Source organism: Eucyclogobius newberryi, unplaced genomic scaffold (genome assembly GCF_026437365.1).
Source record: "Eucyclogobius newberryi isolate DKJ021-1_F unplaced genomic scaffold, fEucNew1.0.hap1 SCAF_19, whole genome shotgun sequence".
Classification (NCBI taxonomy): Eukaryota; Metazoa; Chordata; class Actinopteri; order Gobiiformes; family Gobiidae; genus Eucyclogobius; species Eucyclogobius newberryi.
Genome location: NW_027315823.1, coordinates 11,926,276 through 11,946,839, shown reverse-complemented (window position 1 = coordinate 11,946,839; position 20,564 = coordinate 11,926,276). Strand labels below are relative to the sequence as shown.

At 43.1% G+C, this 20,564-nt stretch overlaps 1 protein-coding gene across 1 annotated transcript in view; it reads left to right on the top strand.

Annotated features, from left to right (window-relative positions):
- The first annotated feature begins 1,320 nt into the window (after positions 1–1,320).
- The window catches only part of rspo4 (R-spondin 4), a 94,424-nt gene continuing 75,180 nt past the window's right edge, over positions 1,321–20,564 (top strand). The window contains exon 1 of the mRNA XM_072452959.1: positions 1,321–1,489. Coding sequence (XP_072309060.1) covers positions 1,405–1,489 — 85 coding nt within the window. The 5' untranslated portion in view covers positions 1,321–1,404. The remainder of the gene's footprint in view (positions 1,490–20,564) is intronic.

The following is a 20,564-nucleotide window of genomic DNA, read 5'->3' as shown; positions in this document are numbered from 1 at the left end:
GCAGCTGAGCTGGAGGGTTTGTTAATCTGTTTACTGTGGCAAACAGGACACGCGAGTTGTTACTGCATCTTCCCATTATTTCAGAAAAATATCTTTCCCTAGTTCTACATAAGATTAGGTTGTACATGTTCAGCTTCTCTTTGTAAATCTCTTTTTGAACCTTTTTTGACTTGCGCCATTTCCGTTCGGCCCGGCGGTTTGTCATCATGTAAGATTTTTGTTGCACATATTGCACATATTTGGGACATGTGTATCTGAAAAATGGACCGAGCCAGGTTTAAATATCTTGCTTCATTTTGTTGACACAGATTTACAGAGGAGATTTGGGATTTATTGTTTTGTTTTTTGAGTAAATGAGATCTGACTGAAAATTGGTGAAAAAAAAAAAAAAAATGTGGCTTAGAATTAGATACCAACAAATTCTTCTGTACAGTTTGTCAAACCCTCTGTTTGTTTAGAGTGTGTAGATGTTACTTTAAGGGCTGATCTTTAGGTCTCTGTGGGCGCTTTTGGAGAAAACGGCCTTTGAAGTTACAATGTCCCAAAGAAATCTGTGGATTCAATGAAAGAATAAAAAACAAATCAGGAGCAGATTGGACAATTTTGCTGTTTGCACATGACGTAGATATATGTAGATGGATCAAACTGACCAAAAAAAAGAGAGAGAAACTGCCAGCAGTGTCTCAAACATACATTCTAAACGCTTTGCTTGAGCCAAAACAATTAAGTTCTATTTCCTTCCCTTAACTGAACCTTATCGCTCCATCTGAGCCCCCAAACTGCTGGTACCTGCCTCAGAACCAATGGATTACTCAAACATGTCAAGCCCAAATCAAATTGTAAACAGTTTTCTCCCCCCAGTTTCTCTTCTTCAGGGTGGCCACATCTTCAAACCAACCTGAAGGGGAGAAAAAACGTTTTAACACTGCCCAAATTTATGAGGGGCAAACGGCGATCTCATTCTACCCAAAAAACAAACAAGGATAATAAAAAGTGGTGGAGGAAGGAGAGCCAGCGAGAAGGGGAGAAGGAGGGAGGAGGCGTGAGCTCGGAAATGTGGAACTACTTAAAGACGCCCAAAGGGTTAAATATGGCTATGGGATAAGTGGGGGCTAGTTTATTGCAAATTTGACAGAGGTAGTTAGACGGTGAGCGTATCCTGCGAGCTGCCAGTCGACGCAAGGAAAGCTCCATCCTTTCTTTTTTGGACTACCATCTACTTTTCGCAACTTTTCTGTCATTTTGGGAGTCCGGCGCTTTAATCGTTGTCGCGGCGTTCAAAGCATCAAAGGTTGCATCTTTGCATCAACGTTTTTTTTCGGAGGGGGGGTGAAGAAGTACGTCCAACCTGGCGATGATGTCCTCAGTCTGGCGGTGAAGCGGGCACGCGCCGCAGTAGCCCAGATGCATTGGAGAGTGCTGTCCATTGTGGTGTCTGTAATGTGCGAGGTGATGCGGATGGGAGCGGGAGTCGTGCACAGGCAAACGGGTGAGTACGGCGAAAAGAGCGGGCGGTCGGGGCGGAAAAGCCGTTTTTTTGGGGGGCTTGTGTGAGGATTTGAAGGGAATTTAAAGGCGAGACGCTGCAGGTGAATTGGGAGGAGAAAAAACATCTTGAAATTAGAGATATCGGTTGGAAAGTGCTTCCGTTGTTTACTCAAAAGTCATGAATCATGTCAAGTTTTTGTGAATAAATCAGGCGTTTTATGTGTAAAATGGAAGAAAATTCGGAAGGGGGATAAAGTCAAGTTTACATTTATTTCTTCATTTTTGTTGACATTAAATAGATTGATATTTACACAGGGGGTTTGGATAGCTTATTTCATATTTGAGTGAAGTAGATTGCCGCAATAAATCAAATTTTGCCTCTTTTTTTTTTTTTTTAGCTAAAACATCAATAAATCAGGCTTGATATCAATACACCCTTCTGTGCGATCAGTCCAAATCTTGTTGTTTTTCTAAATGTTTGGTGTGTGTAGGTGCTACTATAAGAGCTGATCTGTACCTTTTCAGAAAACGACTGTCCCGTGTAAATCCAGTAATCCGCAAGTGGATTAAATGTAGTAATACAGTACATAATATGGGGAGTAGATTGGGCAATTTTGTTGTTTCCACGTGAATGCTTACATGTTTTGAAAAAAATGAGTTTTGCCCGTACTGTCTTGCCGTGAAATGTAATTTGTGTGTTGTGTGATTGAGGATGTGTTTGTTCAAGTATTATTATTATTAATTCATATGGATTTCTTTGGTTCAGTAGTTTTATAGCAATATATAATACGTCTTAGTTGTACTATTACATTGAGGTGTACAGTTACTCTTAGATGTTGGTGGTATTCAGAATACAGTTACATGGCAATACTTGATCATGATTCTTTCTGTTCAAACTGGAGGTATTGGTGAGAAAACACAGCTCTTGTGGTGAGTGTGTATGTGACTTTTCTTTCTCTAATGAGGGATAAATGGCTGCATGCCAAAGTTGTTTTAGCTCCATATAATACCACTTAATGTGAAAGTATTCTAGGTACAAAATACATTTTAATGGAGGAATTCAGCATTCAGTAGCTAAATACCTTTTCAAAGTATTCTTCCAAACATTGGAAGTAATATCTTCTTTTAACTTATAACTATTACTTACTTTAGTTGACAAAAGCTTGACTGACATTGCAGTGTTTGTGTTTTTTGCACCAAAATGTAAAGATTTTTCATTATTTTTCGAATGTTTAATAGTTTGAAATATCAGAATGTTGCCCATTATTTAGTTTTGTGTCTAAATGAAAACATAAGTATTAGTATTAATAGTATTATTGTTTCTTCTCACTGTTACTGGTGACATTTTAAATTACTCTACTTGAGTAAATATAATCATTAAAAAAAACTTGATGAATAAACCTTATAGTCACTTTTACAGTATTGGAAATGTATTTTTAACTCTTTTTACTCTTTTCTTTTTTTTAAATTCCTTTTACTTTGCACTTGACTGCCATTATCTTGTGCTCTTGAGAAGCGTTTACAATTTGTTTCTACGGCAGCCGTTTCTGGTGAAAAGTTTGATATTTAATAGTGGTAAAAAATTATAATGATGTAAGGTATGCCAGGAACCTTTGCAATTGTCTTATTTTCTAGTCTAGTGAATATCTGCGAAAAAATTGCAGATCAATTTTAATCTTAGTTTTTCAAATGATATTTTTCCCTTATTTTGCACAGCAACTACAACATTACATCAAAAACGTGAATGGTATTAAAATGATGAGGAAAATTACAATTGACAACTTACTTTCTCAACATTTTAGCTTTAATGTGGAAACAGCATTGTCCAATCTGCCCATAAAAATGTTTTATTTTCATTTAATCCACTTCGACCAACGATTACTCTGGGACATTGTAACTTCACAGGGCGTTTTCTGAAAAGGCATTTTTCTCGGACAAATCATAAATATCAGTCCTTAAAGTAGCGCCAACACACACCAAATTTATAATACCAGAATATACCAGAGGATTTGTTCATATCTAATTCCAAGCCTGATTTATTCATGTTTTAAGCCTAAAAAATGAGGCTTAATTTTTAGGCCAATTTTACTCAAAAACTAAATCAGAAAGTTATAGTGTTTTTTTGTATCTTAAAATTACCCAAAAAAATCTAAACCATGCTCTGCCCAGAATTATATGTCCTAAATATGTTTTTAAACATACAATGCCTTATTTTAATGAAAACATTACATGATGATAAACGTTTTATTTTTCTCTTATGTGAGTAAACTACAGCAGAAGTTTCAAATTTATATATTTACATTTAAACCCGAACGGACAAAAGACAAAACAATTATAATAGATCGACAGTAGATACTTCCTATTCTGCTCGTCAGTTTTGCAGTTTATTTTCTAAAGGATGTTTTTGGCCTGTCTGCTTTGTTAGACCGAGCAGTGTAGCGTCAAAACTTGAGAAGAGTTGGGAATACATTCAGCAAATTGTCTGAGGTTAAATAACGCAAAAAAGCTGATTGCTGGCTCACTCCGTTGTGAACGCAATCCGAGCACGATGCATCTGGATGAGAGTGTGTGGGCTTTAAAAAACACACAATATTTTGGGTTTCACCACCTGATGACATCATGCAGTGGGGCCAACCATTTTAACATCGAAAAAAAAAAGAAGAGAGACTTCAGATTATCCATATTCATCCGCGTAAAACCACCACAGTGTATTTTCGATATCGGCACAGAGTTGTTTTTACGTAATATCAGCGCTTTATCTGGGCCACGCCCCTTTCTTTCGTTGCTCCTTTGGTGCTTTCGCTCTCACATGTCTCACATTAAAGTCTAAATCGTCATGTCGGACCTGGTTAAGCTCCTCGCTCACTGACAAAATCCTGCTCTGAACCACATTTAGAGGTAATGACTTTTTATAGGCCTATTCCACGCAGGTATGCACTGACCTTGGACTGGAATTCCCACGAAAAATAAGGAAGATCCGGTCCAAATTACTGCCGACATTAAGGCTTTTCCCATGGCTGTCAAAGGTGTTGGAAAAGGATCTTATGGGGATTTGTGCGGCCGGCAGGTGAAATTTCAAGCTAACTGGCAGTGACAGATAGAAATGTCTGTGTGAGGTGTTGGGAAATTGCTGGAAACCTGGTCACGTTTAAGATAAGATGAAAGTTTAAAATATTTGCAATTTTGTTTTTGGAATCATTTTGTAAGAGGAGCCGCGCCAATTGCAAGTTGAATTTTTTATTGTAATAGAAGAGAAAAATGGTTGATAGAATTGAGTAGCTTGAAAAAGAAATATATGGCTTAATAGTGGCGTCAGTGGCACAGTTTGTTTTTCGCAAATTGTTCGGTTTCCAACCAAAAGGGAGAGAGATCGAACAGTATGCTTTTTTTTTGTGTTCATGTCCGATGCCAGTGATTTTAATCCCCCGCAGTCCCGATAAACTCTTTTTTTGTTGCTGTCGCTTTTTATTCTGTTTATTAGAACATAGATCAACAAAAACAAAGCAACAACACAACAACAGATAAAAAAAAACACAAAGAACGAGCTGGAGCAGGTAGAACACAAGGCTAGTAAAGGGGTAAAAGTGGGACTGGCATTAGAAAAAAAGAAGAAAAATAAATCAATTTAAAAAATAGAGAAATTAGAGCAAAATAAAATATAAATATTTGTCCCATTTTGCCCATTGTTTTTTTATTTTTATTTGTCGTCCTTGAGGCTGATATTAAGGGCAGATTTTGATAATTGATTTTATTTAGGTTTGACAACCTAACCCTGCCTAAGGCCCAAAGTCACAACCCTAATGGGAACAAGTGGTAGAAAATGAATGAATGAATATATCTTTTACAGTGAAAAATATGTCTGCACTTTTGTGATTTAACAGATACTTTACCATCCATCTGGTAATACATTTTAAAGACATCCAATACATTGACATAATACTGTCGGGAAAAAATACCAACAATACATTAAAGGTGGGATGGACGATTTTTTTCAGCAAATTTCTTATCATATTTCCTCGTGGCGTGGATAAATCATTTGTCCTGCCACGTATCAATCATAAAACGCACCTATCGCTCACCTGCAGCCGCGTGCGGTTCGTGCCCACGTTTCGCGTGCCTAAGCGCATGGATCTATCATAATATAGTTCCCTCAGTGTACGGGGCAAAATGAAGACGGGGAAAGACAGTTCGAGCTGACGCAGAAGTGGACAGAAATCTACGGGAGACGAGAGATGCGATGCGCTCCGTTGCGCTAATAAACAAACGCACGTGTGTGTTGTATCAGTCCGCACGGGGGAGTGCGCATGTGCACTTCCGCCTGTGTTCTCAAATCGCCGAAAAATCGTCCATTGTGCCTTTAAGAGAGTAAACGCAGGGCAGCAAAACTAAACAACATGGCTGAATGAACGTTAGAAAAACGGTTTAAATGCATTGTTTAGTCCTGATTATGAATAAAACGGTTCAATATCTATTTTTTGAGCCACTAATCAATCCTAGAGACATCCTTAGCTTAAGTACACATTTTCTTTGGACTCTTTTGTTTCATATAGCCCCTTTAATGTTCCACAGTTCTTATCCCTTGTGTTTATAATTCGTATTTAGACTTCCAAGGTAGATCCAAAGGTTAAGAAAATCCAGCAAAAGATCCAATGAAACATTTTTTCTTTAAATCCTGTAAACCCCAAAAAATTGAGAGAAACACAGAGCTTCAGCCTGTGCTCCAGTGCCGTCACCACAGCAACGGGAAAGACAAACTGGATCGCTCTCACCGGGTTTGTAGAGCTGGGTCCTGTTGGTGCATGTGACCAGGAGCTCGGTACCTGCTCCAAACCTGGGTAAAAGTCAGTAGGGTCGGCATGGTGACCGCACTTACTCCAACAATCAAGCACCATCAAAAGCATAACCTTACGCCATTTAAGTTACATATGACAAATAACAGACAATTTACATACATTTACATTATATTTAGTTTGTGCTATGAGGTTTGCGCAGTCTTTATGACATAAATCCATTATTTCTGCAGTTCAGCTTACTTTTCTGCCCTCAGGAGCCGTCAGTTTTGTAAAGGGGCACTTGCGCACTCTCTGGTGGCACGATGATGTATTACAAGTATATGGCAGAAACAAGACAAATGAAATGTTATCCTGTCTAAATAATACCACTCGGTTAAGCATTTGGTGACGGTTAACCATGAAAACCCCTCATAAATGAAGATAAGTTTGTTATCTTAAGTTCGGGAGCAGGACCACGCCCCTTCCTGCGGCTACACTACTTAATCATCCAGATCACACACACCTGTGTTCGTGATTTTCGTGCACACGCTCCATGGCGGCGGGAGCCTCGCTCGAAAACACACTCGTTCCCGACCTTTCTATGAATCAACTCGACATCGTTCCTTTCGATGCATCTGCCCAGCACAGGCGAGCCACACCGGGCCATCCTCCACTGGTGTCCCACTAGGACCGCTCCGGTCCCATCAGCTGTTCTCACAGGCTCAGCTCTCGCTCACGGCCAGGCTCCCGTCAGCAGACCGGCGTCCCACCTCGCATCACTTCTGCTAGTCCGGTATTGAGATCGCCGCGCGTCCTGCGCCCTCCTCCCAGCGCTCCGGTCTTTCCAGCGCCCGCGTCATCCCAGCGCTCATCCCGCGGCCTCGCTCGTTAAGCGCCCACCGCACGCGCTCGTCATTTCTCTCTACATTGACCGTCCGCGTGGACGGCGGCAGGTCTCCAGACCACGGCACCGTCATCAAATCATGATGTTTTAAACTTCTTTTGCGCTCACAATTCCCGTTAACTCTCGTTCCACAGCGGAGCGCGCTCTGCCCCGCCCACTTTCGCGGGCAGGAGCGGCTCCTCCAGGTAAAGTATCCTCGCCCTCGTCTCCTTCCTCCTCCGTCGTTCCTTCCTCCTCCGTTGTCTCCTTCCTCCTGCACCGAGCTGCCCATCACTCAAGCCTTGGAGCCAGACTCTCTCACCTCTTTCAAGTAATTAATTCACCTTACTCGCTCACCCCTCCCGCATCGCTCAAAATAACAATAAATAAATACATACAACGTGCATGTGTATATTATAAAATAATAATAAAAACGTATATTAAAAAAAAAAAAAAAAAAACTTACCCTGCCATCTCTCCCCCCTCCTCTCCTTCCTCATCGTTAATCTTCTGGCACCGTGTCGCCAAGTTACATAGTTTTACCGCGTTGCCACCTTCCGGCAGGTTCTGTGTTTTATCCTCCGACACTGCGTTGCCAGGTTCCTGCGGTTTATCCTCTGGCACTGCGTCGCCAGGTTCTGCATTTATCCTCCGACACTGCGTTGCCAGGTTCTGCGTTTTATCCTCCGACACTGCATCGCCAGGTTTCTGCGTTTTATCTTCTGGCACGGCGTCGCCAGGTTCCTGCGTTGTATCCTCTAGCACTGCGTCGCCAGGTTCTGCGTTTTATCCTCTGACACTGCGTTGCCAGGTTCTGCGTTTTATCCTCCGACACTGCGTCGCCAGGTTTCTGCGTTTTATCCTCCGGCACTGCGTTGCCACATTCCTGCGTTTTATCCTCTAGCACTGCGTCGCCAGGTTCCTGCGTTGTATCCTCTGGCACTGCGTCGCCAGGTTCCTGCGTTGTATCCTCTGGCACTGCATCGCCAGGTTTCTGCGGTTTATCCTCTGGCACTGCGTCGCCAGGTTCCTGCGTTGTATCCTCTGGCACTGCGTCGCCAGGTTCCTGCGTTGTATCCTCTGGCACTGCGTCGCCAGGTTCCTGCGTTGTATCCTCTGGCACTGCGTCGCCAGGTTCCTGCGTTGTATCCTCTGGCACTGCGTCGCCAGGTTCCTGCGTTGTATCCTCTGGCACTGCGTCGCCAGGTTCCTGCGTTGTATCCTCTGGCACTGCGTCGCCAGGTTCCTGCGTTGTATCCTCTGGCACTGCGTCGCCAGGTTCCTGCGTTGTATCCTCTGGCACTGCATCGCCAGGTTTCTGCGGTTTATCCTCTGGCACTGCGTCGCCAGGTTCCTGCGTTGTATCCTCTGGCACTGCGTCGCCAGGTTCCTGCGTTGTATCCTCTGGCACTGCGTCGCCAGGTTCCTGCGTTGTATCCTCTGGCACTGTGTCGCCAGGTTCCTGCGTTGTATCCTCTGGCACTGCGTCGCCAGGTTCCTGCGTTGTATCCTCTGGCAACGTCACCAGGTTCCTGCGTTTTATCCTCTGGCTACGTCGCCAGGTTCCTGCGTTTTATCCTCTGGCTACGTCGCCAGGTTCCTGCGTTTTATCCTCTGGCTCTGCGATGCCAGATTCTAGCGGTTTATCCTCTAGCTTGGCGTGCCAGGTTCCAGCATTTTATCCTCGAGCACTGCGTTGCCAAGTTCTAGCGTTTTATCCTCAAGCTCGGCGTTGCCAGGTTCCAGCATTTCATCCCGGTACCGTGTTTCGTCCTGACTCAAAGTTGCCAGCTTATAGCTTCGGTTACAGTCTTTACCAGGTTCTAACGTTTCCATCCTCGGGCACCGCGTTGCCACGTTCCCGCATTTTATCCTCGGGCACCGCGTTACCGCGTTCCCGCATTTTATCCTCGGGCGTTCTGGCATTTTATCCTCGGGCACTGCGTTGCCACGGTCCAGCATTTCATCCTCTGGCACCGCGTTGCCACGTTCCGGCATTTTATCCTCAGGCACCGCGTTGCCACGTTCCGGCATTTTATCCTTGGGCATTGCATTGCCACGTTCCGGCATTTTATCCTCTGGCACCGCGTTGTCACGTTCCGGCATTTTATCCTCGGGCACCGCGTTGCCACGTTCCGGCATTTTATCCTCGGGCGTTCCGGCATTTTATCCTCGGGCACCGCGTTGCCACGTTCCGGCATTTCATCCTCGGGCACCGCGTCGCCAGGTTCCGGCGTTTTATCCTCTGGCTTTACGTCGCCAGGTTCTAGCGTTTCATCTCTGGCTTTACGTCGCCAGGTTCTAGCGTTTCATCTCTGGCTTTACGTCGCCAGGTTCTAGCGTTTCACCTCCGGCTTTACGTCGCCAGGTTCTTGCGTTTCATCTCTGGCTTTACGTCGCCAGGTTCTAGCGTTTTATCCTCTGGCTTTACGTCGCCAGGTTCCAGCCTCATTCCTTTCATTCCTTTTCCTCCCGTCCTTTACCCTTGCTCTCGCTCACCCGCGCTCTCTTTCTCCCCCTTCCTCCTTCTCCCCCTTCCTCCTTCTCCCTCCCTCTCGCCGGGTTGATGCCAGGCCCCACTCTTATCCAGCGAAAGGTCGCAATTTTCTCTTCCTGGATCACTAGGCCTCACTTTTTCTCATTTATTTCTAAATTAAACCAAATCCGAACAAGTGTCTCTTCTTTATGCCCCCTCTTTCATGATCACTCTCTACCCCCTCATGCTCTCTCCCCCAGGCACCGGGATGCCAGATCTCCTCCTCGTCCTCCCCTAACCATGAACTCTACCTTTACTAAATATTTCTCCCTCAGGCACCGGGATGCCAGACCTCCTTTTCGCCCTTCTCCCTAACCGTCAATACTACCTTTACTAAATATCTCCCCCTCAGGCACCTGGATGCCAGATCTCCTTTTTGCCCTTCCCCCTAACAATGAACACTACCTTTTACTAAACATCTCTACCTCATGCCCTCTCTTATGCTCCCCCTCGGCACCGGGATGCCAGGTCTACTTTCTTTCCCCCTTCGGCACCGGAATGCCAGGTCTACTTTCTTTCCCCCCTTCTCTCCTCGGCACCGGGATGCCAGGTCTACTTTCTTTCCCCCCTCGGCACCGGGATGCCAGGTCTACTTTCTTTCCCCCCTCGGCACCGGGATGCCAGGTGTACTTTATTTCCCCCCTCGGCACCGGGATGCCAGGTCTACTTTATTTCCCCCCTCGGCACCGGGATGCCAGGTCAACTTTCTTCCCCCCACCTCTAACCCACTACCCCCCTTCCCCCCCGGCACCGGGATGCCATGTCTCCTCCTTCCGTGAGGTTCATGCAGCCTCTTAGCTCTTCCCTCCTGCAGCCTCTTCGCTCTTCCCTCCTGCAGCCTCTTCGCTCTTCCCTCCTGCAGCCTCTTCGCTCTTCCCTCACGCAGCCTCTTCCCGCCTCTCATGCAGCCTCTTCCCGCCTCTTCCCTCATGCAGCCTCTTCCCTCATGCAGCCTCTTCCCTCATACCGCCGCCTCTTCCTCCTTCGGGCACCGGGATGCCGCCTCTTCCCCCTTCGGGCACCGGGATGCCGGTCCTCCATGTTTTGGAGTCCTCTAAACAGCAGCTGGTTATACCAACTTTACCATGCAGATCATCCCCTTGGGACAAGCCCTGTATCTCCCACCTCTCGACCCTAACGTCTTCGGTTCATCACTCCAAAGCGTCGTCATTCTCATCCAGTCCATCAAGTTGTTGATGCACTTTGATACACCGTTCTATCAGCCGGTTTGGGGGTTCTTTAAGACCGATGCTATCAGGATTGCTGCCTTCCTGTCGGGTCATTCATGTTCATGGCCGTCCAGTCCGATGACCCTGTATCATCAACAAATGCATTCAGAACATTTACTACCGAGGTGGAACATCATCGACCCCAGTTCCTCCAACCTCAGCTACCACGTTTCACACATAAGCTCCGCTTCAGGTGCTTCAGTCTTCCTAGACCATCCAGCTCAGTTAACGTTCCTTCCATCATGGCTTCATTCTACCCTCACCACGTTTAACCTTCTTAACTAATTACTTCCCATTCACCTTCGACTACCAGTCACATTGCAAGTACTCAAAGCCTACCCGAGTGGCATCGACGTCTCTTCAGGCACGTTCCCCTGCTCAAAGGCCGTCTTGTCCACAATAGTTTTCCTTACCCCTGCATCAAGTACCTCCAACCAACGCTTAAGTCTTCCCCTAAAACAGCAGGACTACTGTGGTAACACGATCTATTCCGAGCCCCTTTGCAATCCGTCCAGACCTTGTGCACTGGTCGTCAAGTGGCACTTCCCAGCGTACTCAGGATCTGGTTCATCCTTTACTTAAAGTCGTTCCACACCTGGTCCCCACATTTCCTACCAAACTTTTCCCACATTGGCGCTGCCACATCTGCCTCCAGTTAAGGAGTCGGTGACCGCCTCATTATATCGTGGAGCACTGGTTCTCCATGACTTTCCAGGTCTACACACACCATTACTTCCTCGTCCTCCATTCTGCCAATCCGCACTGCCTCGTTAAGCTTCTTTTGGGGGTATCGAGGCCCGGGAGCCTTCAGCCCTCATCGCAAGAAGACCCAAAACGGCATCAACTTCGTACATTCGTGTTGTTCATGTTTCTCCCCTGCCAATAAACACCTTGCATCGTATCTGGGGTTGTGGTCCTTGCTAGTGAATAACTATAAACTCAGTGAAGTTACTACAAGACACAGCAAATCTCTAATGCTTTTTCAAATATCCAGAGCCCGGCAAAGCTGGAGACAGCAGGAGTCACATTTGTACCAGATCATCTTGTGCTGAAGTCACTGCTGCACTAAAGCGGCTGTGGCCCCTCTGTCTCTCCGAGCGGGTGACTCTGTTCTTCCTTTAAAATGCAGCTGAAAACGCATTTGTTTAGACGAACTTTCAGTTGACTGAGTCTTATTTTTTGCAATTATTGTTATAATTTTGCTGTGCCTGCTCTTTGTAAAGCACTTTGTAATTGTATCTGTGAAAAGCGCTACATAAAGTTTACACAATTGCTTAAAAGTTCAAATAAAGTTGGTGTAATCCCTCATTCGTCCAGGAGCGTTTCATTGTAAAAAAAGATTCAGTTGTAGTCATCTGGACACAGTTTTTAGAGACTCCAAGTTTCGACTCTAATCCAAGAGTCATTCTCAACATCAAATCTAATCAAATCAATTTATTTTTGTAAGGCCCAAAATCACAACAACAGTCGCCTCTGAGGGCTGAAAAGTAGTGCCCCGATTGTGGGAACGAAATCCTATTTCGTGGAAAGGACATGGGGGTGAGAGAGAAGGGAGGACATGCAGTAAATTGTCGGGATTCGAACTCTCGACACTGCGGCCAGTTGCACGTGGAGCCTGGCATACGTGTGCAGGGCCTGCTCAGAGAAGATTCAATATCTGCGTTCCAAGACTCGATCCGCAGATTAAAAATTACTCTTGGATGAGAGTCGAAACGTAGTGTTTTTTTTTCCTTAACATTTTTATGAAGTCAACAACTGAACCTTTTTATACAATGTTCAAACAAAGTAACGTATCTCTCAGAACTAATGTTGGCCAATATGCATAAAAGCAAAAAAATAAGTCTTAGCACAATCTATTTAGACACTGGACCGAACTGAAAAGACGCTTCTCACACATCGGCCACCCCAGTTACAGAGGCAGAAAGAGTATCTACTGTAGCTTACAAATATGCAAAAATAAAGTACGTTTCAAGATGTTGGCAAGAGGATGCAGGTTACTACAATGCATTCATTTCTTGTTATTTACTCAACTGGACTTAGATTTTGCACAATGTAATGCTGTGCTCTTGGCTTGGAGCGCTACATGCCACCACATATCGCAGGCTCCATAGAACGTCCATAGAATGCTAACATTATTATCCTGTATTTGCTAAAGCGGCGCCTATTTTCCACCTTGTATTGATTCTTCTCTTCTGTTTTCCCAGGTGTGTTTCATTTAGTGGGCTGAATTGGAAATACATGTGTTTAGTTTAAACCCAGATTTCTGAATACTTTTCCTGCCTTTGCCCGTAAAGCGATTTAGACACAACTAACTTGGTACGGATGGTGACTGATGTAATAATGTGCGGGGCGTCAGGGGTCAAAGGTCAAGCGCTGGGTTTGGGCTGCAGTCTGACCCCCTGTCATCTCCAATTTGTCGCTTCTTGTATTTGTCATTATTCTTTTCGCTTTCTCCACAGAACCATGTTAGTATGTGACAGGGCTTCAAAAAGGGTTGAAAATTGTTAAAATAAAATAAAAAAAACATAATAAATAACAATTAGCACAATTCCGTCTGTCCGTCTTTATTTAAATACACATTTGTTCAAAATTGTCAAATAATGTTTATGGCAAAATGAATATATTCTCTCAGAATGTGTTAAAAAGTATAAACTAGATTAAACTAAGAGATTATTGTCAGTTTATTTTGCAAAAAAAAAATGAAATGTATTTTTCTGGGGCTCAGTTATGGAATAAAATGAATAAAGAGATTAATATTCTCTATTTTTATTTAAAAATAAATTGTCTCAGGCCATTAAAGAAAGATATCTAAATGAATGCATTTGTCTATTGTATTAAGGTTAAATATGTAACACTTATTCTTTTACATTTTTTATTAAAAGGGAACATACTATGTAAAAGGATGTACCGTATATTGGGCTCAAGAGCTTTTTCCATCTGTCTGTTTTGGTCACTCAAAACGTGTATTTGTATATCAAAACGTGTATATTTGTATATCAAAACTTGTATATTTGTATATCAAAACGTGTATATTTGTATATCAAAACTTGTATATTTGTATATCAAAACGTGTATATTTGTATATCAAAACTTGTATATTTGTATATCAAAACGTGTATATTTGTATATCAAAACTTGTATATTTGTATATCAAAACGTGTATATTTGTATATCAAAACTTGTATATTTGTATATCAAAACGTATATATTTGTATATCAAAACGTGTATATTTGTATATCAAAACGTGTATATTTGTGTGTTCTATGTGACTGAAACATCTAGTGTGAACAGATCATTTTGAGCATTTTTGTTTCAGTAAATGTACATAAACGTTACATTCTTCTTACCTCGGCCGGTCACAATAACAAACTGAGAAGTGAAATATAATGTTACAGGAAAAAACATTTTTATTTCAAGTCACTGACTCTCTGATCTAGTAGTATAATTATTAGAAGTAGAATAATTAGAACAAACCTTTCTCTACATAAACTAAATCAGAAATATTGTAAGCTGTGAGCGCCATGAAACACTTACATTGTAATTAGTATTGTTAACGAGTCTCATCTTTAATTTGAGTTGTAGTTGGTATCTTTAACGAGTCTGATCTTTAATTGAAGTTGTAGTAAGTATCTTTAACGAGTCTGATCTTTAATTGAATTTGTAAGTATCTTTAATGAGTCTGATCTTTAATTGAAGTTGTAAGTATCTTTAACGAGTCTGATCTTTAATTGAATTTGTAAGTATCTTTAACGAGTCTGATCTTTAATTTGAGTTGTAGTTGGTATCTTTAACGAGTCTGATCTTTAATTGAAGTTGTAGTAAGTATCTTTAACGAGTCTGATCTTTAATTGAAGTTGTAGTAAGTATCTTTAACGAGTCTGATCTTTAATTGAAGTTGTAGTAAGTATCTTTAACGAGTCTGATCTTTAATTGAAGTTGTAGTAAGTATCTTTAACGAGTCTGATCTTTAATTGAAGTTGTAGTTGGTATCTTTAACGAGTCTGATCTTTAATTGAAGTTGTAAGTATCTTTAATGAGTCTGTAATGTCTCATCTTTAATGAGTTACAGATCTAATAATTATTCAAAGAACTACAGAAAAAAGTGCAAATAAAAGACACATAATAAATATTGAGACCAAAAATGTCAAAACGATATAGTTTGTCTTTCTTGTACTGAACAGTAAGTAAAAATATCCTAATTATGGTTGCTACGTTGCTGCGGGACAGAAAGGAGCCGCTCCGTCCTTCCCTCTCTCGTTTCCTTTCTGAAGTGGGTCCGTCCTAAAGCGTGAATTGGCAGCTCTGGGTCAGCGGGTCAAAGTCATGATTGGCCCAGTCTGAGATTACTGTAGTCCGCATCTGGAACACATTTACAATGCATTTAGGACAGGTTCAAGGGCCACTCTGTAAAATATTTTTGCAAAGAGTTTTTTAAAAAAAAATCTGTTTCACATTTTGTAGACATTTCAATGGTTTCACTGTGTTGGAGTTATTTGGATAGATTGCCATATTTTACTTAATTCTACTGTTTAGTTTTATTTGGATAATAACTTCACTTTTGCTTAATAAAGCATGAAAACTTAATTCATAATGATCATTTATCACTTTTTGGACTTTAAGCCGCTACTTTTCCCCCATGTTTGAACCCTGCGGCCCATAAAACGATGCGGTTAATTTATAGATTTTTACTGGCTAACGGCCCCGGGGGCGCTCTAGCACTATGCACAAACGTTTGACCCACTGTAGAAGAAGACGTCAGTGGACAGTGGTCACTTTATTTTATTTTAAGCTTCAAAACACTGTTTTATTACAATCAGACTATTTTTCTCCCAAAAAAACGAGTCTGATGAGGAAGTGACTCTAGACGTGCGCGGACGTGCGATATACGATGGTCTGCAGTTTAGAACCTGGCGCATTGAAATGAGACTTTCTTGGCCCGACCTGACTCATGGGCATCACTACCGTGGACCATATTTCTGTGTAAATATCATATCACAAATGTTACAACTTAACACTCACTCACTAAGCACAAGCTCAGGAGCAGATGAACTAGATGTGAACACACATCATTTACATGCAAACGAAAAAAATGAATAGTTGCTTTAATCCGATACAATCAGACATCTTCGTGTGCATGTAAACACCTTACTCCGATAGAAATTGGCGTTCAAAATCTCCGATTGAGACACCCAGATTATGCGATTGCGTAACGGGCTATCGTATCGGACTGAGACTAGACAAGTGTTACCAGCCTGGCTGGCCCCTTTAAGAGAGAGAGGGGAGCATTGTGGTTAACTGGAAGTGTGCAGCGCTTTTTCTGTGTGTTTTCGGTGCGCGCGTGGGTCTGCCGCCGCTGCTCCGTACGTTCTGCATTCTGTTTCCTGAATCCCATATAAAAGTATTATGCCTGCTCAGCTCAGATTATGCCTGCTCAACTCGTTCAGGAGTCTACTGGGCAGGGGAAGAAAGTAACTCAAGGCTTGTGCGCATGCTCCACGACCCACGCTGACCTATGACCCCGGAACAAAACCATACAAGGAAGAACACAACCGCATTCACTCACACTGCACTTTATCTGCACAATAACTAACGCGGACATTACATACAATAGTTGTTTATATGAGACGCACCAGGTCAACCAGAATGGGGGGTTGTATTAGTCCGCCGAAACGACCCATATCGCCACCTAGTGTTGGGAGGACGACACGTTCTTGTCAGGAATTTGACTTTCTCGTCTGCATGTGTACTTGGACAAGGACAGAGCTTGTCCAACACGTCAAAACTGAATTTTATGAAATTTCGTTTGCATGTAAACCCACTGACTTGAGACAGTTAAATCAGCTCACACAGTCATCAAGGACCGAGGGGACAGTAGGGACAGAGGGCACAGTAGGGACCGAGGGGACAGTAGGGACCGAGGGGACAGCAGAGACAGAGGGGACAGTAGGGACAAAGGGGACAGTAGGGACCGAGGGGACAGTAGGGACCGAGGGTACAGTAGAGACAGAGGGGACAGTAGGGACAAAGGGGACAGTAGGGACCGAGGGGACAGTAGAGACAGAGGGTACAGTAGGGACCGAGGGGACAGTAGAGACAGAGGGGACAGTAGAGACAGAGGGGACAGCAGGGACAAAGGGGACAGTAGAGACAGAGGGGACAGTAGGGACAAAGGGGACAGTAGGGACCGAGGGGACAGTAGAGACAGAGGGGACAGTAGAGACAGTAGGGACAGAGGGGACAGTAGAGACAGAGGGGACAGTAGGGACAAAGGGGACAGTAGAGACAGAGGGGACAGTAGAGACAGAGGGAACAGTAGGGACAGAGGGGACAGTAGAGACAGAGGGGACAGTAGAGACAGAGGGGACAGTAGAGACCGAGGGGACAGTAGGGACAAAGGGGACAGTAGAGACCGAGGGGACAGTAGAGACAGAGGGGACAGTAGTGGCGCATCACCACCGTGTACGACTGTAAATATCTCATGTTGTGTATTGACAGGTGTTATTCAGGAGCGCTGTATGGCTCGAAATGTACGGTAGTTTATTGCGAAAGATTCAGGCTTAGTAACTACTTAATTAATACCCAAACTCCTTTATAAAGTAATTAAGGTGCAGTTATTATAAAGTGGTAAGAGTAAGACAAAACTTACTCAAGAGTGTAATTTACAGAAAAAGTGAAAAAATATGTTTAGAATATCGATTGTTTTCTTAGAAGTTTTTTATTATTTCTGTTTAGATTGACATTATTATACTGTTATTCAAGGATTGTTTAGAAAAGGAAAGTAAAAAGAAAAGGAAATTACATATTTACAATTTACTGTGTACATTGTTATCAGCAAACAATTCAGTTTGAAAAGGTTAGCAACTGTTAACAACTGATATATACAATGTTGATGTATGTGTTTTAATCAACAAGAATCTTATCAACATGCAATAGACAAATATATTATTATAATCCATTCCATAGATTTTGCTTTTTAAAGAATTTACAGTAATTTTTAAGGAAAACTATGATTTTTGGCAGCCTTTAGTGTGTTATGCTTATTAATATTTGACCTGCTATTTCAAACCACTTACATAACCTTTAGTTCACAAGTTAAAACATAAAAGAAAGCAAAAAGAAATGTGTACAAAATTCTATTGCAAAATGACATTGCTGCATCGTAAAATCCCATTAAATCCATTTAGGTCTATTTTTTGGGCTAAATATTGAACTAAAAAGACCAAAAATTGCCTCTAAAATCTTCATATTATTTTTTGTGTTCATGTTTTTGCTAAATTGTTTATCGATTCTTTTTTAATAGTCTTACTGTAAAAAACAACAATTTCAACTGTTTAAGGTTTATTGTAACATTTATATTTACCTAAAACAGCAAAATTTCTTCAAGTTCAAACCGTTTCCATGATTCCACTGCCTCGTGTTTGGAAATGCAGACCCTGGCGTTAGAACCTTTTCATAACTTTTATTTTCTCACATTTGCAAAGACACTTTTACAACCGCTTTGAGCACGCGGCTGAACCATGGCCTCGTTTCACCATCGTAACCGCTTCAGACTCTGACAACAAAACCCATTTCCTCCAATTTATCGCACACTTCCTGCTTATCAGTGGCATTTGGCAGATAAAGTGAACACGACACGACAATAACGAAAAATCTGTGCTTGGTTTAGATTTTGCGATTTATTCAGTTTCCTTCGCACCTCCGGCGGTTTGGAAATCAGGAGTAAAACAAAGTACTTTTCCGAGTTGGAGCCGGTATGAATCACATTTTGGGCACAGAGCTGAGTTTGAGTCAATAAATGGGTATATAATACTTTGGAAGTATGTAAGGTATTAATGAGATCACGTAAAGTGTGCAGAAATGTGTTCCATATGTGGTGTTTTCAAGACGATATTTACTGTGAATGGTTATGTTATTTTATTCTTTGGCTCATATTCGGCATTGTTTTGTAGCTTATTGTAATTTGCATGCTCTTTATTTCAGTTCTAAAGATGTCTAATGTAGCTACTGAAAGCATACTTTTTTTTCTTCATGACTCAAATGAGGGTTTATTGTAGGCTATAGTTTATACAACTAATGATGTGCTCAGCCTGTGTTTAATTTTACAACAGCAGCTGAATTATTTTTGTGCATACCGAGCATTTGTTTATTTAAATTTTGTTCATTTTTTTATTTTTTTTTAATAACAGAAAAGAACAAAACATGACACAAAGAGCTAGCATTGAAATACATTGCAATAAAATAAAATAAAACAGCATCACTTGACAATAAAATCTGCATACTTTCTGATGTATTCAGAATCAGAAGTTTGACTGAAGCTACTGCTAATACAGATATCATTTTTTTGAAGCGAGTCAATCAATCATTCATGGCAAGTGTAGAGCACATTTCATACACAAGGCAATTTAAAGTGCTTCACACAACAGGAACAAAATGCATTGAAATCACAAAGACATGACATAAAAGAGAAGAGTGCAAAGAAAATCCTTTCAGCCGTATGCGCAGCTAAACAAAACTGTTTTTAGCTTTGATTTGAGAGAGTAGAAGCCTGTCTCACATCTTCAGAAGACTGTTCCAGATTTTAGCTGCATAAAACTGAAATGCAGATTCCCCATGTTTAGTCCTGACTCTGGCACCAGCAGGAGGCCGGTCCATGTTTTGTCCTGACTCTGGCACCAGCAGGAGGCCGGTCCATGTTTAGTCCTGACTGTGGGCACCAGCAGGAGGCCGGTCCATGTTTAGTCCTGACTCTGGCACCAGCAGGAGGCCGATCCATGTTTAGTCCTGACTCTGGGCACCAGCAGAAGGCCGGTCCATGTTTAGTCCTGACTCTGGCACCAGCAGGAGACCGGTCCATGTTTAGTCCTGACTCTGGCACCAGCAGGAGGCCAGTCCATGTTTAGTCCTGACTCTGGCACCAGCAGGAGGCCGGTCCATGTTTAGTCCTGACTCTGGCACCAGCAGGAGGCCAGTCCATGTTTAGTCCTGACACTGGCACCAGCAGGAGGCCGGTCCATGTTTAGTCCTGACTCTGGCACCAGTAGGAGGCTGGTCCATGTTTAGTCCTGACTCTGGCACCAGCAGGAGGCCGGTCCATGTTTAGTCCTGACTCTGGCACCAGCAGGAGGCCGGTCCATGTTTAGTCCTGACTCTGGCACCAGCAGGAGGCCGGTCCATGTTTAGTCCTGACTCTGGCACCAGCAGGAGGTCGGTCCATGTTTAGTCCTGACTCTGGCACCAGCAGGAGGCCGGTCCATGTTTAGTCCTGACTCTGGCACCAGCAGGAGGCCGGTCCATGTTTAGTCCTGACACTGGCACCAGCAGGAGGCCGGTCCATGTTTAGTCCTGATTCTGGCACCAGCAGGAGGCCGGTCCATGTTTAGTCCTGACTCTGGCACCAGCAGGAGGCCGGTCCATGTTTAGTCCTGACTCTGGCACCAGCAGGAGGCCTGTCCATGTTTAGTCCTGACTCTGGCACCAGCAGGAGGTCGGTCCATGTTTAGTCCTGACTGTGGGCACCAGCAGGAGGCCGGTCCATGTTTAGTCCTGACTCTGGCACCAGCAGGAGGCCGGTCCATGTTTAGTCCTGACTCTGGCACCAGCAGGAGGCCGGTCCATGTTTAGTTCTGACTGGCACCAGCAGGAGGCCGGTCCATGT